The sequence below is a fragment of the Symphodus melops genome (genome assembly GCF_947650265.1).
Source record: "Symphodus melops genome assembly, chromosome: 12".
Taxonomy (NCBI): Eukaryota; Metazoa; Chordata; class Actinopteri; order Labriformes; family Labridae; genus Symphodus; species Symphodus melops.
The window spans coordinates 1,590,997-1,609,272 of record NC_136702.1 but is presented as its reverse complement, the minus strand read 5'-3'; the positions used below and the strand labels follow the sequence as shown (position 1 = coordinate 1,609,272).

General features: G+C 43.2%; 1 protein-coding gene across 7 annotated transcripts; it reads left to right on the top strand.

Annotated features, from left to right (window-relative positions):
* The first annotated feature begins 152 nt into the window (after positions 1-152).
* Positions 153-17,043, top strand: ddx3xa (DEAD-box helicase 3 X-linked a). 7 transcript variants are annotated; one of them, XM_079358378.1, is made up of 20 exons: positions 153-517; positions 2,279-2,330; positions 2,511-2,558; positions 3,122-3,181; positions 6,596-6,769; positions 8,621-8,756; positions 8,956-9,060; positions 9,165-9,264; positions 9,361-9,496; positions 9,607-9,701; positions 9,791-9,889; positions 10,053-10,213; positions 10,324-10,468; positions 10,676-10,820; positions 11,132-11,182; positions 12,456-12,637; positions 13,137-13,254; positions 13,340-13,493; positions 13,669-13,790; positions 13,912-17,043. In XM_079358378.1, the coding sequence occupies exons 1-20, from the start codon at positions 473-475 to the stop codon at positions 13,998-14,000; spliced, it is 2,217 nt and encodes a 738-aa protein (XP_079214504.1). In that variant the 5' UTR covers positions 153-472; the 3' UTR covers positions 14,001-17,043. The 7 variants fall into 7 exon arrangements, with proteins under 7 accessions (XP_079214504.1, XP_079214507.1, XP_079214509.1 ...); XM_079358381.1 differs by having other exon boundaries at positions 154-517; positions 6,596-6,703; XM_079358383.1 differs by lacking the exon at positions 3,122-3,181 and having other exon boundaries at positions 154-517; positions 6,596-6,703.
* The last annotated feature ends 1,233 nt before the right edge of the window (positions 17,044-18,276 follow it).

Sequence of the window (18,276 nt, the reverse complement as noted above, 5' to 3'; positions counted from 1 at the left end):
TTGTTAGAGAAATGACATGTTTCTTGGATAGATTTAAGTAGAATATAGAAACTCCAACCATCCGTAATGATTGGTTTCATGTGCCTGATAAAAACCAATCCATGAGATCTCGCGATACTTGCCAATCAGCTCACTGGCCTCGGGTTACAGCGACGATGATATCTCGCGCTACCTGAGCACTCGATGTCTCATTCCAGCACGATCAAGCCTGCCAGGAGGGGGTTTCACTTCAGCAGCTTCAACAGCGAAACGTTTCATCGAGACTTGAACGGAATTTATATTTATAACTAACACTGTCGTTTTATTTATTTAAAGCAAACGTCGTCCTCTCGATAACGCTAAATAACGTAACTCTAGGTTGTTATTTGTACAGAGAAAAAGAAGGAAGTTAAACGTTTGAGCAAAGCCGGGCCGTGCTAACAAAGAAAATCCTTTCTCTTCAGAAATAATCCCCCCACTTCTCTCTTTAGTTATGAGTCATGTGGTCGTTGATAATCCACACGGTCTAGATCAGCAGGTGAGTGCTTTGAAATGTTTACTACCTTGTTGTTTAGACGAAGAAATTTTGTGGTTTTCCTTAACACGCACATATCAAGCGGGTTCGTTAGCACTAATGCTAAGCTAACGCTGCGGCTGTTAAAATGGAGGCTTCGTCGCTGTGATGGCGGAGCTCTGTCGCTGCTCTGTGCCAGTTAAACGGTTATCTAACACTCAGTGGGTTTTTTTTACAATTTGATTCGTCGAGTGTTTGGTTTTTAAACCGACTGTGGCACATTTTTTGGTGATTTTTATTTGAATTAACGGACATTTTCCGCCGTTAGCCGACGAACGTGCCGGCTTTGGTTGCTAACGCGGCCTTGACGACCTGAAACGTGGCGCAGGAGAAAATGCTGGCACCGGTTTCACTCATGGTTTACTTTTTAAAGTAATTTCTTTAAAATTAACATTGAATTAAGAACCTTATGTATATTATAAAAGTTTCCCATGTGTTATTTAAATAAATTTTTTGTATTGTTTTTTTTTTTTAATTTATTTTAACAGTCTGCGTTTTTCCGCGTATTATCGAAGACACTCTTAAATTACTGTTCCTTGATGTTTTTGCTGAGTAATTAATGTCAAATTACCTTAAAATAGTGCGTTTAGCTGGCGGTTCCAACTGTCTGGAACACGCTAGGACTGGAGGGTTGAAAAGAAGCTAAACATGCATACATTATACAATCTATTTTATAAATCATGATCCTCAAGTTGGAGGGATTTGATGCTGCATAAAGAACATGTGCTCTCGATTAATTAGTCTTCAGTCAGTGTATTGGTTTTCCTAGAATCATTGGTTTTTTTGTAGTTTGTGGAGTACCCCTTGTAGTTCTCCCTCACCTCGTTGAGAAACAGAGTTTTTTGCTGAGTAATTTACATTCAGTTCAAGCCTTTTGGTGGCGGTCCAACTGTCTGGCCTACTGTAGTACTGTCATAATGCCAGCAGTTTTAAATGCTTCAATAACAGGACCCGTCCTTTGCACCCAGTATTGGCTGATTTCTTTGTTTTCAATCATTAGAAATTGCAGGCTGTTGATTGCGCAAATATTCGTTAAACATTTCAGTAACATTGTATGGTCTACGGTTTCACTTCTCTCCCAAACAACCGTCCCATGTAATGGATGTAGTTTTAAAACAAGTACAACATTAAATATTAAACAAGAAACAAACAGTCTGGAAGTTAGCACTTGCATGGATCAATCTCTATTCTTTTACATCACAGGTTCATAACAAATGTTCTCTGCAGACAGTTTAAAAGAAGCTCAGGTCGAGGCTGTGCGCTGTTTTTTTTATTTAACCAACATCAATCCACCATGAGCTCAGTTAAAGGCACCGTTTGACTTAAAATGGCGAAGATTCTTTATCCATATTTTATGGTCACTCATTTAATCATGACGATGTTAACCCCCAGAACTGACATCAAATTATTTAAACTGGTTTAGGTATGTACACCAACCCATCTCTTGCATAATGACATTATTTATTTAGTCAGTGTGTGTGCCTTCCTATTTAACAAGGAAGCTCCCAGGTGCAATTAAAAAAACAGCCTACTCGTGACTTTGAATGCAAGTGTTGTAAGAAATGCACATTATTCAGACGGTTCCTGGCTCTGCTTTCATCTACAGTCACAATCTCAGTTTTAGATCTGGAACAATTAAAGGCAATATCTACTTTAAGACACTAGACGGTTTAACTGAATTTGACTGAATTGTAATTTACGTTTCTCCCTTTTTTTTCTTTGAAGCTTGCTGCCCTAGACTTGAACTCTGCTGACGGACAAGGCGGAGGAACTGGCAGTAAGTGAATTAACTCAAACGTGACAATATAAAGCCGTATTTAAATGTGGTAGATTTTGTATTGAGTACTGTTTAGACAGTTAAACTTGTCTTTAGCTTGTGAATCAAACCGATCCTGGTAAATGTATGTTATAGTTCTTCAACTGGCTGATGACATGCTGCTGTTTTTTCTCCACACAGGGCGTTACATTCCACCTCACTTAAGAAACAAAGATGCTTCAAAAACTGGTGAGTTTGATCTGTTTCTCATCCACTGAGCCACGGTCAGAGCATCCACACAGGTTTCAAGTGTGGTGTTCTTCCTTTTAAATTGGTTGTTGCGTCTGTGCACGAAATCTTATTTTGGCACGTTGGGTAAGTATTTCTCCAAAAGGATGGTGGCCTGCAAGAATTGACCCAGGCTGCTCATAGGATTAAAACAAACTTCTTTTGTTATTTTTTTTTTAATTAGCATCTCAAGAAACGCAATTTCTCCCAAGTTTCTTGTCCCACATTTGAAAGGAGTGATAGCTGTTGGCTGCTCTGATAAAGTGGAATGTAGCAGGAGGCTGGGTTGTAGAAATATTCACTTCTTGACTTTAACAATGTTTTTTTTGAGTTAGGCTGATTCTTTTTACTGAAGTTTTTTTGTGCTTGTTTTAGCCTCTTAAAGGCTTTGATTCAAGACACGTGCCTGACATATTCAGTCATAAGTTAACATGTTTCTGAAGATGCATCATTTTGGAACCATGAATTCTGTGTCATTGCACACTTGACGCTTTTCTCGTGTTTACTGTTTTCTTGTTCCACAGCAGGAAATGCTTATTCCGCTGCTAGACAGTGCGGTTATACAGTGGCACCAGTAAACCTCTGTAAGTCCCTTCTGTCTGCTTTCGCTGAGGGCAATCTGCATTTTCAGATGCATGAAATAGCCAATTTCTACACAGCAGCAAAGCCAATGCAAAGAGGGGGAGGGATGACTTAGATGTACAAAATGTAATTCTCTGCTGGGATGCTTGCAGTCAAATGAGGAAAATAATTTAGGTTTAGGGCAAATTTTTAAGTTGACGAAAGCTTGTTGAATCAATCCTTTATCATCTTTCGTTCTTAATCTAACATAGCATCGAGATGATGAAAAGGATTTAAGTTCCCCCTATGTGTTGTCAACCCATATTTTACCTGCAATGTCCACAAGTTTCTTCTAAACAGTGCCCAAAACCGTGGCAGGAAGAGTGTCAGCAAAGACAAAGCAATAACCATGCTTCAGGATGGGATGACTGTGCCATTGGTAACTATTAGCGTCATGTCAAGCCCAACACTCGTGCTGCATGAGCCAGTAATTACGGGAGAGTCTTTTTATAGCCTGCTTCCCTACCTTTGCTCAGGTTACCCAAGACTGGCCTCTCAAGAGCTTGCCTTTTACCATGCCTACAATGGGGGTTGGCGAAACAAAAGTGGTATACCTTGACCTCTACCTGCATGCCATGCCTTCTGCGTGTCGGCAGAGTTTTTTTTTCTTGGCGTATTTAGCTGAACACCAGGGGCGTGATCAACCTGCTCTTGCTTTTGTCATGGTCACTTGAGAATAAGCAGCAGAAATCTGGGCCTAACACACGTGTTGTCAACGCTTGCAAGTGAATTGATGCATGGTGATGCATCAACGTGCGTCTTCACTTCATCACTAGTGCGACTGTCGTGCTAATAACCACACTCAGCTGTGACTGAGCTAGGACCCTTTTTTTTAACGCTTTGCTACATTTAAACTCTTTAACCTTTTTTTTAGTGATAAAATCGAAGCCGGGATTTAATTTTGCAAACCAGTGTTACAGCTTTACATTGTTGCACTGGCATTAAAAAACGGCACATTAATCACAAGTTCATTCTTTTGAGTGCTTTATAAACTAGGTAGATGTAGTGTTTTGTGTTTGGCAGTGGCATGCTTTGAACAGCAGTTAAAGAGATTATAGAGTGCTGAGTGCATGCCTTTGTTCCCTGAGATTTCTTTAATCAGTCACTTGTCTTTGGTGTGAATTTGGAGTGGCCACTGAAATCTCCCCGTGCACTTAGTGGTGTGACAGAAACACGCTGCATACACACTCAATCCTCATTTGTACATAATTGACCACTCCTGACCTTAATGTTTGGTCTGAAAAGTTCCTCTTTGGACTGATCTTTGCTTTTGGCAAATTGATTTTTAGGCTCATCATGACGATGCCAAGATATTTTCTCTTCGGCCTGCAGTCTGTCCGAGTTCATTTGTACTAGGACTGCAGTTCTTAGTCGGATCTAAATGTCAAAGAAATCTTGTCTCTGACATTGAGCAGGCATTTTTAGGATGTGAGTCTGACTCTGTATTAGGATTGAAGGATGCTACGGGTCACATCAACGCTCAACTCTATGATGTAAGACTGTGATATGGGACTTTTGTTTTCTACCGGTATTGGATTCACTTGTCCACGTATAGCTCAGGTGATGTTTTTCAATACTTAAGTGTAGACAAATAATTATGACTTTTTTTTTTGGGAACTTGTTCTAGCAGTAAAATGTCCTGTAAAAAGTGCTATTTCCTTATGTTTGCATTGTTGTGGTAGCCCAGGAAGATGTTCTTTTGTTTTTGACTCTGATGGTGTCAGGATGATTATTCCTGTTTGCATATCTTCATTCTTGTATAAGAAGTCTTACTGGTACATAGTTCTAGCTGAAATCCAAACTAGCAATTAGTGTTGAGTAGGAATGTAAAGATTAATCATAAAGTGGTGATAAATTGACTCAAAGGTGTCATGGTTCACATCAGTACTTAATGAATCTCAATAACACGGTGAACATCAGCAGCTGCAGATTTAGGAATTGAGGACGCTCCATCGTCTCTTAAATCAGAGGTGTGGAAACAGTTTGGCTTCAAGACAGAAAAATAAAAGAGGAGAGAAGAAAACAGATGAGACAAAAACTGTGACAGTATCACAAGAAGCTGAAATACACGAATGGTTCAAACCAACACGATGCAGCGTTTAATGGACAGCACGATGAGACGCTCAATCACGTCCTCTTGTTGAGGGAATAAAGACATTTATTCAGCTCAGCAGCTCCCAAAGGAATCTGATTCACTGATTGTTTTTCTAGAGAATCGTATCGTGAGTTTAGTGACGTGACCTCAGCCATTTCACTGACTTTCATTTTAGAAATAAAGAATCACTTGTTTAGTTCTTAGTCTGATTTTTATCACCACATTTCCCGATCTGACTCCTTCATGATAAAGTTTTTTTCATTAGAACAATAAAATAAAAAGATGTGCGATCACTGTCTGAAGTATTGAACAGGTTGCTGATCTAACTCATGGTCAGAGGCTCATGGTCAGTCTCATTGTAATGGAGATGTGAATCCTTTCCAGCACATAGCCTGTATCACAGCCCCCTGAAATCACTGAGCGTTTTACATAATGTGGAGTAGGACATTTCTTTTGAGCGGTTATGCGTGCGCGTGCACAACAATCAAATGTTTAAAGCAGTGACGAAGGTATATCAAAAGAACATAATGTGACAGAACATGTGTGGGGCCAGTATTGACACTGGTTTACTGCCAACCTTTTCCTGCAATCAAACATCCGGGCTCGACAGTTTGAAGCACAAAAGAAGCGATTGCCTTCTTTGAGTGTTGCATCCTCTACCCGTCTAGTTGAAGCGTCATAGCATTATTTACCTGTGGGCTTTCTTGATGAAAGCCCCCCACCTGTCATCCCACAGCTTTACATGAAGACTCGCTCATACCTACGTTCAGCTTTTTTTTTTTGCTGAATAAATTCAGCGAGCCTAATCAGAGACTGGATCTATATGGCTGTTCTGCAGCTCTAGCAGTCTGTTCACCCCTGCCAGCCCCCTCCTCAGTCTGCACTGATCACTGTGAGGCCACTATTGGGGGCACAATGACTCAGCCGTTGTGCACAGCTGTGCAGATCGTTGTGGGGAATTTACCCCAAAAAACTGAGCCCATGTTGAATAATTAGAAAAGGACTCTGCAGCTTTCTCCTGCACAAGTGTAGAACTTGCTTTCTTTTTTTCCTGCCATTTCCCCCCAGTGCAGTGTTTAAAACTTAAATTAAGAGCACAGGATCTAGTTACTTGCATCCCAACTCTTAGATAATTTGGCCTAAAAGTAGACAGAGCACTTAAAGAGACTTGTGGCTAATCTGAACAGATGTTCAATGTGTGCAGCTCACTCCTCTTCAAAAGCCTCTAACTCTGTTTCTCCTTTTTTTTTTTTCTTTTTTTTTTTTTTTTAATGCAACGAAGATTCACCCGGATGGGACGGTGGACGCAGCAATGGATTTGTGAATGGTTACCACGACAACCGCACAAACGGGGGCTTTGGAGGCCGAGGACCCCCTCGCAATGATAGAGGTGGGCGAGGCGCCTACCGTGGTAACAGGGGTGGAGGCTCGTTTAATCAACCATTTCAGAATGCAGGTGGGGAAATCCTGTCGTTCTCAAATAAAGCTTCAGAATGACAGAGTAGCTAAAATATAAAGTCAGACCTCCCCCACCCTTGTTTTATTCAGAACGATACAGTACACTGCATTCGCTTCATCGCTTTGCAGTGAATCAGATTTAACATCAGATATTAGGGAAGGACGTTTATCTCATCTAAAGACCGTAAGATCCGGAATATGAGGTGCATCATGTCTTCCTTCGTTCAGCGAAGTCTACGACGTGCAGCTGTGTCGCTCGCTCCGTCTTTCCACTTCATGGCGTTTGTTCTCCTATTGGCTGCAGTACGGCCGTCGTGCTCTCGGCCTGCAGGGAAAGTCGTGAAGCACAGACTCGTAGCATGCGGGGTCGTGCTGGTCACTCTTTACTTTAATATAGGATTATGTCAATTAACAGAGCACTCAACAAGGCTTCTTAACCAAACTGTTAACCTCCACTTTCTGTGACTGACCTCACGAGGGAGAGAAGACTTCCTGCCACCTTCAGCTCACAATGAAGGGAGATTCGTTTTTAATAGCGTCACGTTCACCCGCAGTGATGATGGCGTGCGTTAGCGTTTTATCCTGGCCGCTCTGATGTAGAAAACGCAGCCAATTCTACACTATAAAGTAGGTAATGAAAGTGTGTCTTGTACACCGGATTTTACGGTTCTTAAAGCCCATTTAGATGGTGCACAAACACAAAGATCTGTTTCCAGCGTGCTCAGGACTAAAGAGCCAAACAGCTCGCTTCCCTTAACATCAGTCTTATCACTGTCTCTTATCTCGACCCGGTGGAGAGCAATGCATCCTGATAGTCTTTAAATTGATATTTAAGCCTTTGAAAAGTGACAGCATTTTAAACTGATAAGTGAAGGGTAAATGGTGTTGTTCTAAACCCGTTCCTGAAGAGGGAGAAAGGTAAGGGTTAATATGCTCCAGTCAGTTTCCAAGGTTCTTTAAACAGTTTGGAAAGTTTATTGAAACACTGTCAACATATCTACTGATGGTTTCATTGGTAAAATGTTTTTTATATATATATATATATATATATACATATATTTATATATAAGTGTTCAAGCTGATAACAGAACTCTCAAACTAAACGTGTTGTCCATTAGAGAGAAAGGATTAAATCTGAGTTTTGTTGAAAGATTTAATTTTTTAACACTTTTTAAATATAGTTTTTTACCGTGCACATGTCAGAATTTCTACCTCAGATTTTTTTTACTTATTCAACAGAATGCAGGAAAACGATTTCTGTTCGTCAGTGTTCTCGGCTCCTTTAGTGCACATTCTGTTGGATGATACGTAACATTGCTATAAAGGCAATTATTCTAAATATAGCTTTGTGTTGCTTCGTCCACTTCTGTTGTTTTTTACGTCACATCAGGAAACCCCGTCACTCCTCCAGCTGTGAGGTCCACATGTGGACTCTGTATTCCCCATGTAATCATCTAGATATGATCCGAAGTGCATATGTGATTTTAAAAGATTCTCAGTTGGTACGCAGAGCCCCAGCACGGTTACATCAGCAGCACCATTACAGCCTGAACCGTCGATACAAGGCAGGATGGATCCATCTTTTTCTGAGCCCTCTCTGTAAACCTTTGAGATGGTTGTGCGTGAAAATCCAATAGATTAGCTGAAATACTTGGACCAGCTTGTCCAACAACCACAACGCGTTCAAAACAAGGACTCTTATTTTATGTGCACTTAAAGATGACTTTACGTAATCAAAGGTAAACTGTTCCAGTTTATCAGACGATGACGTCCTCTCATGATGCCTCTGTCTCGATTCCCCAGAGAGATCTCCCTCTTTACAACTCATCGGCTCTTTGTTGCTTTTCAGGGTTTGGCAATTACGAGAACAAAGATGGGAACTGGGGAGGAGCTCCCAGGGACGCTGCCTACAACAACTTTGGAGGACGCAACGATCGGGCCAAAACTGGTTTTTACAACGACCGCGGGGCGGGCTCAAGGGGGAGGTGAGTGTTTCAGTTTAGTATCTCAACGTTTCTGCACAGAAATGTTATCTCAGCAATATTTTGAGAAATGATGCAAAAGGAAGTCTCTAATAGCTGTCGATTAGAAAGACTTAAAACTGGTCTTTGTTATAAACTGTTTTCTGTTTAGAAAGTGTTTAAATCTCATGCTGTGACATCCTGCCTTCTGTGCGTGTTGTAGATACGAGCGTGGGGGCTTTTCTGGCGGAGGAAACACTCGCTGGACGGAGGACGTCAAAGAGGAGGACTGGTCCAAACCAACTCCTCCCAACGAGCGCCTGGAGAAGTAGGAACTTTTTTTATTATTATTTCATTAACAAAAAGGGGTTTACACTTATTTTTGTCTGAATTAATCCTGAACTTCTTTTTTGCATACTTTTTCTTCTCCAGTGAGCTTTTCTCTGGAAGCAACACTGGGATAAACTTTGAGAAATACGACGACATTCCGGTGGAGGCCACTGGAAGCAACTGCCCTCCCCACATAGAGAGTGTGAGTCCGGACTTTGATTGAGCCGCTCGTCCCGTATCGGGCAGACTCGTTCACATGCAGAAATTTATCACACTGGTTTGTTTCTTCGTTCTGCAGTTCCATGACGTGGACATGGGGGAGATCATCATGGGGAATATCGCCCTGACTCGTTACACTCGTCCCACTCCAGTGCAGAAATATGCAATCCCCATCATCAAGTCCAAGAGAGACCTGATGGCTTGTGCCCAGACTGGTGAGAAACCGCACTTTCAGCGTGTGTGACGGGAGCTTGAAGGTTGATTCCTTCCTGGCTCCTCGTGTTTGTGTCAAAGTGCTGAATGTATTTTCCCTGCTGTTTGTCAGGCTCTGGTAAGACTGCTGCCTTCCTGCTGCCAGTGCTGAGTCAGATCTACTCTGACGGACCAGGAGACGCTTCGTCCCAGAAGAACGCCGGACAGGTACTAAAAAAAAAAAAAGCCGGATAGGTCCGACGCATCCAGCGTTCTTACTCGACTCGTTTTAATAAACGTGTTTTCTTCTTCTCCAGGAGAATGGAAGGTACGGCCGCCGTAAGCAGTACCCACTGTCCCTGGTTCTGGCTCCAACCAGAGAACTGGCTCTGCAGATCTATGATGAGGCCAGAAAGGTGAGCTTTGGAAACTGGAAATAATACTTGTTTTTTTTTTTTTTTTTTCTGCTGGATTATGATTTGACTGAGAGCTCAGAATATCAATAATCAAATCTACACTGTTGATTAGTTATGTTACGATTGCGCACCACAAAGATTTATTGTTGGTCTTTGGTCCTAGTTTGCCTATCGCTCCCGTGTGCGTCCCTGTGTGGTGTACGGCGGCGCTGACATCGGACAGCAGATCAGGGACTTGGAGAGAGGCTGTCACCTGCTGGTGGCCACACCTGGACGTCTGGTTGACATGATGGAGAGGGGAAAGATCGGTCTGGACTATTGCAAGTCAGTATATCCCACGGATTGACGTCCATTTTTAAAACTAAAGTTATTCCGCTTAATTTTTTTTTTTTTTTTTTAAATAAAATCTGAAATGTTTTTTTCTTCCCCTCCAGCTACTTGGTCCTGGACGAGGCTGATCGTATGTTGGACATGGGTTTTGAGCCCCAGATCAGACGCATTGTGGAGCAGGATACCATGCCGCATAAAGGCCTGCGTCAGACCATGATGTTCAGCGCCACCTTCCCCAAGGAGATCCAGGTAAGATGAAGTTGGCAGGACGTAGGCTTCACTGGAATTACAGAGGTCAGCAGGAGCCCGATCACGCGTGTTTAAAAGCAGCTAACGCTAGAAGTCACTCCTTGTCGTAGATATTTCTTTTAGTGTCAGTTAGCCCTGATTATACCGCACACTTCTGTTGCTTCTCTGTAAAAAGAAGCTTGTCTGACGTAACGGTGGTTCACGCAGATCCTGGCTCGCGACTTCCTGGAGGACTACATTTTCCTGGCGGTGGGACGTGTGGGTTCCACCTCCGAGAACATCACCCAGAAGGTGGTGTGGGTGGAGGACAATGACAAGAGGTCCTTCCTCCTCGACCTGCTCAACGCCACAGGTGAGGAACGCATGAACTAAAAGACCCTTTTCCCCTCCTCCCATCAAGGTCACTTTGGACTCTAACCCATCATCCCGTGTTTGTCAGTCTGCCTCACATCAAGCTAATATTGACTTTGCTACATCTCTGCTAACAACTGTTGTACATTGTAGCTAGAGCTTGCAGTGGAAGTTAGGATGCTTGTACAGGGTTGAAGCCTGCGTCGATATGTGTGTTTAAAGGGGGTTTTTTGCTTCTCATGATGATCTAAAGCTGTGATTTCTGTGTGCTGAGCAGCCTCACATTTACTGGCCGGTTTGGTTTTATCTTAGTTATTCCCAGTGAGGTTCAGGAAAATGTGACAGAGGGCCCAGAGAAACCTGGTAAGTATGAACCTATACCATAACTTCACTCCGACCCACAAGCCAGAAACATCACATCCCAAAGCTCATCCTGTCCCTCCGCTCCCCGGCTGACATGCTGCCTCACTTCTTTGTTTTTCTTTCATTTCAGTAAGAGCTTGTAGGACATTTTACCGCTGCCTAGCACGTAACCCTTCAAGCTGACGAGTGAGGGTTTTTTTTGTTTTTGTTTTTTTTAGCAAAGAGGTGCTCAGGTCAGCTTGCTTAACACGGCCATGTTGGCTGCTTGTCATAAAAGGAGCTCTCAGTTTCCATGAGTCAGGACGGTGCCGTTCAATCTGTCACAGCCATCTGCTCGAACGCCCAACAGAACACAACGGTTAAGACCTGGAGCAGCCATCGAGAGGAGACCGTGAATATCTTTACCCATTGTTAAGCCACGGACCTCAGGGTAACGCGTTAGTAACCACTTGACTGTTTCCACGGTAACCGGTGCAGCTGCTGTGGTTACCAGCAACCTGATGTATTATTAACGTCATGCACAGCCTTGCTGGAGCACTCGCCAGGCTCGAGGTAGTCAGCTGCTCCACGGTCTTAGTCAGACAGATTTTTATTTTATTTTTTTTCCTAAAAGTTCTCGGGCTGCAGGAACTTGGAGAGGATGGACGTGGATTAAAGTCCTTGGCCTGGTAAATCAGTTGCAGGGTTAGCTTTGAGTGATGTAACTTTATATGGCCCTGTGCTCACGCTCTGTCATCCTCCAAAGCTTATGTTCAGGTAAACGACGACTGCTTCGTTTTCAGATCGGAACCTCAAGTGGAGATCAACAATGATTCTCCAGGTGGTCTTGGGCTGATCCTTAAATATATATATATTTTTTTAAATCAACATTGGCTCTCTTGTTTTGCTGTGGTACCAGACAGTTGACAAGTCTTTTTTGGTGATATCTCACTCTGTAGCTAAAAAAAAAATGTCCCACTCAAATCAAGCCAAAGCCAATCATTAGATGTCAGTGAATGTAAAGCTTCATATGCAACCCCTGTCTCCATCTCTAAGTTGTCATTTTTGGTGTTTTTTGTTTTTTTACTTTGTGATCTTTTGATTGCTGACTTTATTTTATTTATTTTTTTTTTTAGTTTGACAGCTTTCAGTTCCTGCTCTCATCTGTTACTTTTATACAATCCTCCCACATCCTCTGTCCCTTTTCTCAATGATGTTTTTTTTTTTTTCTCCCCTCCTCCTCTCACACTCCTCACCCTGCTCTCCTCCCTCTTGTCCTCTCTTCACTTCGCAGGTAAAGACTCGTTGACTCTGGTGTTTGTGGAAACCAAGAAGGGAGCCGACGCCTTGGAGGACTTCCTGTACCACGAGGGTTACGCCTGCACTAGCATCCACGGAGACCGATCCCAGAGAGACCGAGAAGAGGCTCTGCACCAGTTCAGGTCCGGGCGCTGCCCCATCCTGGTGGCTACAGCTGTAAGTGACTCCGTCTCTCTTCTCCACCGAGAAGCTGCTCTGGTTTCTTGCTGTTTTATGGTTGCAGGAAAAAAAACAAAAAACAAAACACTTGGCATCACAGTCTACATGTGTTCTCTTGATGCATCTGCTAACTTTCACTGAAGCTCCATTTTGAATTGTACCCTGCAGGGCTTGTATTTATCGCCCAGTGTTGCACAAGCACTTCAAATTGTTGCCCTTCTTAGTCCATAACTGGAGCCAGAACACTTTTTGACCCTGTTCCAGGTCGGTAAACTACCTGACTTAAGCTCAAAGCCTGAAGTCTCTCCATCTTTAATGTGCTCAGTTTGAACAGGAGCAACACGATGTACCATCACACTTCTGTTTTGGAAATGAAGAAAAAGGATTTTATTTACTGTTGCCTAACTAACTAATAAAAACAGATTTTTATTCATCACACAACTGTAAATGGTTCTGCTGGTGGTCCGATTCGATGTTAAAAATGAAACTTTTTCAGGTGGCTGCTCGAGGTCTGGATATCTCCAATGTGAAGCACGTTATCAACTTTGATTTGCCCAGTGACATTGAGGAATACGTTCACCGTATCGGCCGTACGGGACGTGTGGGCAACCTTGGTAGGATTTTTTTATTTTGACTTCATCGATGACGTTTGTCCTGATTTTTAAAATGTTACAACTATTAAACTTGTGTGTTTTGCAGGTCTGGCCACGTCGTTCTTTAACGACAAAAACAGCAACATAACCAAAGATTTGCTGGACATTCTGGTGGAGGCCAAGCAGGAGGTTCCCTCCTGGCTTGAGAGCCTGGCCTACGAGCACCAGCACAAGAGCAACACCCGCGGCCGCTCCAAGAGGTACACGGACCGCTTACAGCTGCTTTTTCTTCCCCTTTGAATTTTAAATGTATCCAATGAGAGGTCTTTGTGGCTCAGATATGCAACTGACTGTTTAGACTCAACACGCGGGTTTAGAACTTGCTCGACCTTCAGGACGTGCACATTAACGCTCACACGTTCGTCTCCCCTGCAGATTCTCTGGTGGATTCGGAGCCAGAGATTACCGTCAGTCGGCCGGTGGTGGAGGAAGCTTCACCAACAACCGCGGAGGACGAAGCACTGGAGGCCACGGAGGAAACCGCGGCTTTGGTGGAGGTAAGACAACCCTGTTCCTGCAGGACAGTAGAAATGAATGCACGGATCTGCAGCATGTTTAAAAAAAAAAGAAAAAAAAGAAAGTGTGATTGTGACTCGTCTGTGATCTCGGCTTCCACAGGTGGCTTCGGTGGCAGCAACTTCTACAGCAATGATGGCTATGGAGGAAACTACAGCCACTCTAGTAGTGTGGATTGGTGGGGCAACTAGTCGCCATAGGAATAGGTTGCCATGCCAACCCAGCCCAATGGAAACCACATGTTAACTAAAGCCAGACCATACCAAACCCTCCCTGTGTAGCTTCACTGACACACAGTACATTACCAACCCTGGTTCTCTGCCATTCGCTTCTCTCTCAAAGGAAGTGCCGCACGACGCGAAACGGAAAGTCACCACCAGCAGCAGCAGCACGTGCACACGCACCGAGAGCGCAGAGACTCGCACACCTCAGAGTGAGCATGGATGCTGACATGCATTGTCCGATAGCAACTTCGGACTTTCATTGTTCAAAGTATTTTTGTTCTTTTTGTGGAAAAAAAACCCCCAGAATAACCTGAGGATCATTTGTATGTTAATGTACTGTGCCTTTGGAATTTAAACAGGAAATCTATGTTTTCATTTCACCAGACGAACATGGCCAAGCGCTCTAAAAATTTGATTTTATGATTATTTTGTTTGGTGAAAACTATTAGGAAGTAAACTTAAGCTTGGACTTAATCAAACCTTGGCAAATACTGAGGTATTGTGGCCCTGAGCCATGATTCCATTTGAACTTCAAATTTATCGCAGGAACATCATGTAGCCTTTTCTAGTGGAACAGCTAATGGAGCCATTTCTCCGTCTAATCAAACTGGGCCACTCTGTGAAGCAACTGTTATCTGAAACCCGTCAACGGGACAAAGTTACATTTGTTTCTTTTTCTTTTTTTTGCTCACTCTATCCTGGACAGGCTCCTTTAAACGAGTGTGACAGTCATTCCTATCGTAATCTTAACAAACACGGAAGTCTTTAAAGCTCAGCGGCAGCACACGCTGAGGTTTAAACCGGAAAAATCACTGCTGGAAACTTGTTACTCCACATTTTTCAATTGACTCGACAGTGTTACGGCAGCTAGTGTTACCCAGTGCTAGCTACACCAAGTGGGCGGTGTTTTTTGTTTCTTTTTACTTGAGACATTTTTGGTGCCGGTGTGTGCGAAATTGGAAAACTGACTCCTTCAGTTTTTCGATTTTTGAATTGTTTCTCTACAAATATGTAACAAAACAAAAAATGCCTGCCATCTTGACAGTGAAGTTCAATATGGCTGCATAAAGGACCACAGCATCGGGGGGGCACAGCGTGGTGTTAGTGTTTAACCATGAGGCCCGGATGGTATTCTACGCTGCAAGTGTTTTGTTTTTTGGTCAAGGGAGGAAAGACACGAGAACTGAGTCGCAGGCTTAACTTAATTACAAAACGTTTTCTCTTTTCAAGCTGCGTTGGAAGCACGGTTCATCTTAATAAAAAAAAAAAAGAAAAAAAGAGAGAGCGACAGGCATTCTGATGATCACTGAGGGCTGAGCACGCAGCAGCACTCCTAACACTCGGGGTGGGGGAGGGGAGGGGTGGTAGGCGTGGGCCGCAGATTTCAGTGCACCGCCATCGTCCGCAGCTTTGGTTTCCCCATCGCTGCGTTGTAAAACTGTGGAGGTGGCCAAAGATCAGGGAGGGGGGGGGCGGGAGGGGCGGGGGGAGTACGTCCACCTCTTTATTAAAGTACTGTCAGGTAAATCTGCTCAGACGTTAGTACAAACCCAGAGCAGGCTTCTCCTCTCAAAGAGGAGCAGCCGTCGAGAGCAGGAGAGACGGGGCATTTTCACCCCAATTTTCTCATCGGGTGTGTTGTGCCTTGAAACCTTTTTTTTTTTTTTTTTTTTCGTTTGTTTTTTAAGAAATTGAACTATAAGCGGATGCACTGACAGTGTTGAGAACTTGAGATTGAATGGTGCTACTTGATTTAGGTGTGTAGGCCCTTGTACGTCGTGCCCATCAAGTTTTACAAAAAGTTCTTTTATTGCACATCTAGAGTTTTATATAGATGTCTTGGATATGTGTCCTTAAGCTTCCAAATATTGTGTGTGAGGAGATTGTTGAAAAACGCAGCTTGTTTACAAAGGGGAAGGGTTCTCAACGTTAAAAAAAAAAAAACAGGATTTATTTGGGACCAGGGGATTTAGCAGTGGGGGGAATTTAGCCATTTGCACAGATTTCTAGATTCTACTTTTGCTGCTAGTTTTGTGTAATTTATTAAGCATTTTTGACAAATATTTATTTTTGTAAGCCTCAAAGTGATTCTTTGAAAGTTTCAGAAACTTGACCAAAAGACAGTACAAAAAAAACACTGGCACTTGAATGTTGAATGTCACCTGTATGCGTGAAATTTATATATTTCGGGGTAGTGTGAGCTTTTTAATGTTTAAGATACATTGGACTCAGTCAATAATATCCACAGCTGTTTCAGGCCTCCTCAGGGCCAGCCATCTCGATTTTGATTATGATAAATTGGTTGACAAAATTTAAAATGGAATTGAACAAACATGCCAAGGTTTGGAATATAGCTGTCAAAAGAGCAAATACATTTCCTAAGCATATCAGTGCAGAAGTGTTCAGATTCTCCAATTGTGTGCATTATTGATTCTTTACTCCAATTTGACCCGATGATTCTTTTTCTCCAGTGAATGTCTGGCACATGGCAATCCTTAAAGAAACAAAAAACGTGTGGTTTATTCTCATTGTTGTATTTGCATATATGAAGCCTCCGGAGTTCTCTGTCCATGTGCAGCGGGTCCACGCCGCCGCAGCCGTGCGGGCGCCCGGGGTGACGTGCAGGATTAAACAGGAAGTTCTGCGCACGTTGAACCCGACGACTCGCTCCACGTCGTGCAGAGAAGCCCGGAGCTCTTTAGACGTAGAATTTGCTTTTCTGTATTAGCTTCTAGGCTCTGCACTGCATGGGAAATACTCAGCTGTGCAAATTGTATGATTTTACCCAAATAAAATGTTTGAATGCAAAAGTATCAGGAAAAATCAAGCATGTTTCATGAAGACTTGTTTACTGTAGTTGTGCAGAGAAGACCTGTAGCAAGCAGCCTGTCGCTGCCTTTGTGTGGATACGAGGCAGACGGGCGGCGAAAAATTCAATTTGGTATTGTAGATTGGATGGGCTTCATTTCTTTTGGAAAAAAAAATATAAAGTTTTCATTTGTAAATTCAACTGTGTCTGTGGTTTCATTCCCACAAACATCTCGCTCTGTGTTAAGTTGAACTTCGGCTTACGGAAGGACAAAAACGATCCGTCACTTTTTACATCTTCAAACAAATGTAGGATTTCTCCTTTAAGTTCTTCTGTGCTGCTCAAAGTAAACTAAAGTCCCTAAAACCTTCACCTTGGGGCGGCAGTAGCTCAGTCTGTAGGGACTTGGGTTGGGAACCGGAGGGTCGCCGGTTCAAGTCCCGGCACGGACCAAGCCCGGAAACTGGTCTGGTAGCTGGAGAGGTGCCAGTCCACTTCCTGAGCACTGCCGAGGTGCCCCTGAGCAAGGCACCGAACCCCAAAAACTGCTCTGGAGCGCTCTCTGTGGGCAGCCCCCTCACTCTGAGACCTCTCCATTAATGCAGAGTGAAAACCGAATTTCCCCTTGCGGGATTAATAAAGTATATAAAAAAAAAAAAAGTTCTTAAGTTGACTTTCAGCTAATTGAAGAGCTTCACAGAATAAAAGGAGTCTCTGTTCGGGCTGGAATCTCCCACCTCAGCGACGCATACAAGCAGATAATCGTGTCCCACAGAAATCAATGCAACAGCTGTTTATTGTTGACATTAAGACATGATCTAACTTTAAACACTTCCATCCAGGTCCTCAGAAGTCCTTGAGATGGGTTCGTATATTAGAGCTGCGGCTAACTTGTGAAACCTGCACCGTCGGGTAACAGTCGTCACGGTTCACGTGCAGCCGCATCGATTCTGTAACATCTGCGTCCACGCGTGTTTACAAGGAGCTCATCATCTCTGAGATCGATTTCTGGAGCACAGCCTGGAAATGGAGAAATGCACCAAAACCTGCATTCTTTGTATCGTCCAGCAGAGGCAGTGTGTCGAACTCTGATGAAATGATCCCACTTAATTCTGTTAGTAAACATTTTCTCGAGTGTTTTAAGGTCTCTGCTTTCAAGTCTTCTCCAAGCAGCAGCAGCATTAATCAAACGATGGCCTCTTTTTATGCTTTTATTTTTTAAGATGGTTTTTTTTTTGGGGGGGTGTTGTGGGCTTTTATTGGAGAGTCAGGACAGTGGATAGACGGGCTGGATTTGAACCTGGGCCATTCGCATGGTGGTCTTTATACTGACTCATTCCACCCATGATGGTCTCTTTCAGATGGGAATAATACGGAAGCCCTGAGCGGACATCTCGCTGTGTATTTAGCGTTACAGGGACGAGAGGGGATCAG

Bases quoted from the DNA above. Each gene is read 5' to 3' on its own strand.
- ddx3xa (XM_079358378.1), top strand. From the start codon at position 473: ATGAGTCATGTGGTCGTTGATAATCCACACGGTCTAGATCAGCAG. The intron at 8,757-8,955 runs GTGAGTGTTTCA...TGCGTGTTGTAG, and splicing joins GGGGCGGGCTCAAGGGGGAG to ATACGAGCGTGGGGGCTTTT. The intron at 9,497-9,606 runs GTGAGAAACCGC...GCTGTTTGTCAG, and splicing joins GATGGCTTGTGCCCAGACTG to GCTCTGGTAAGACTGCTGCC.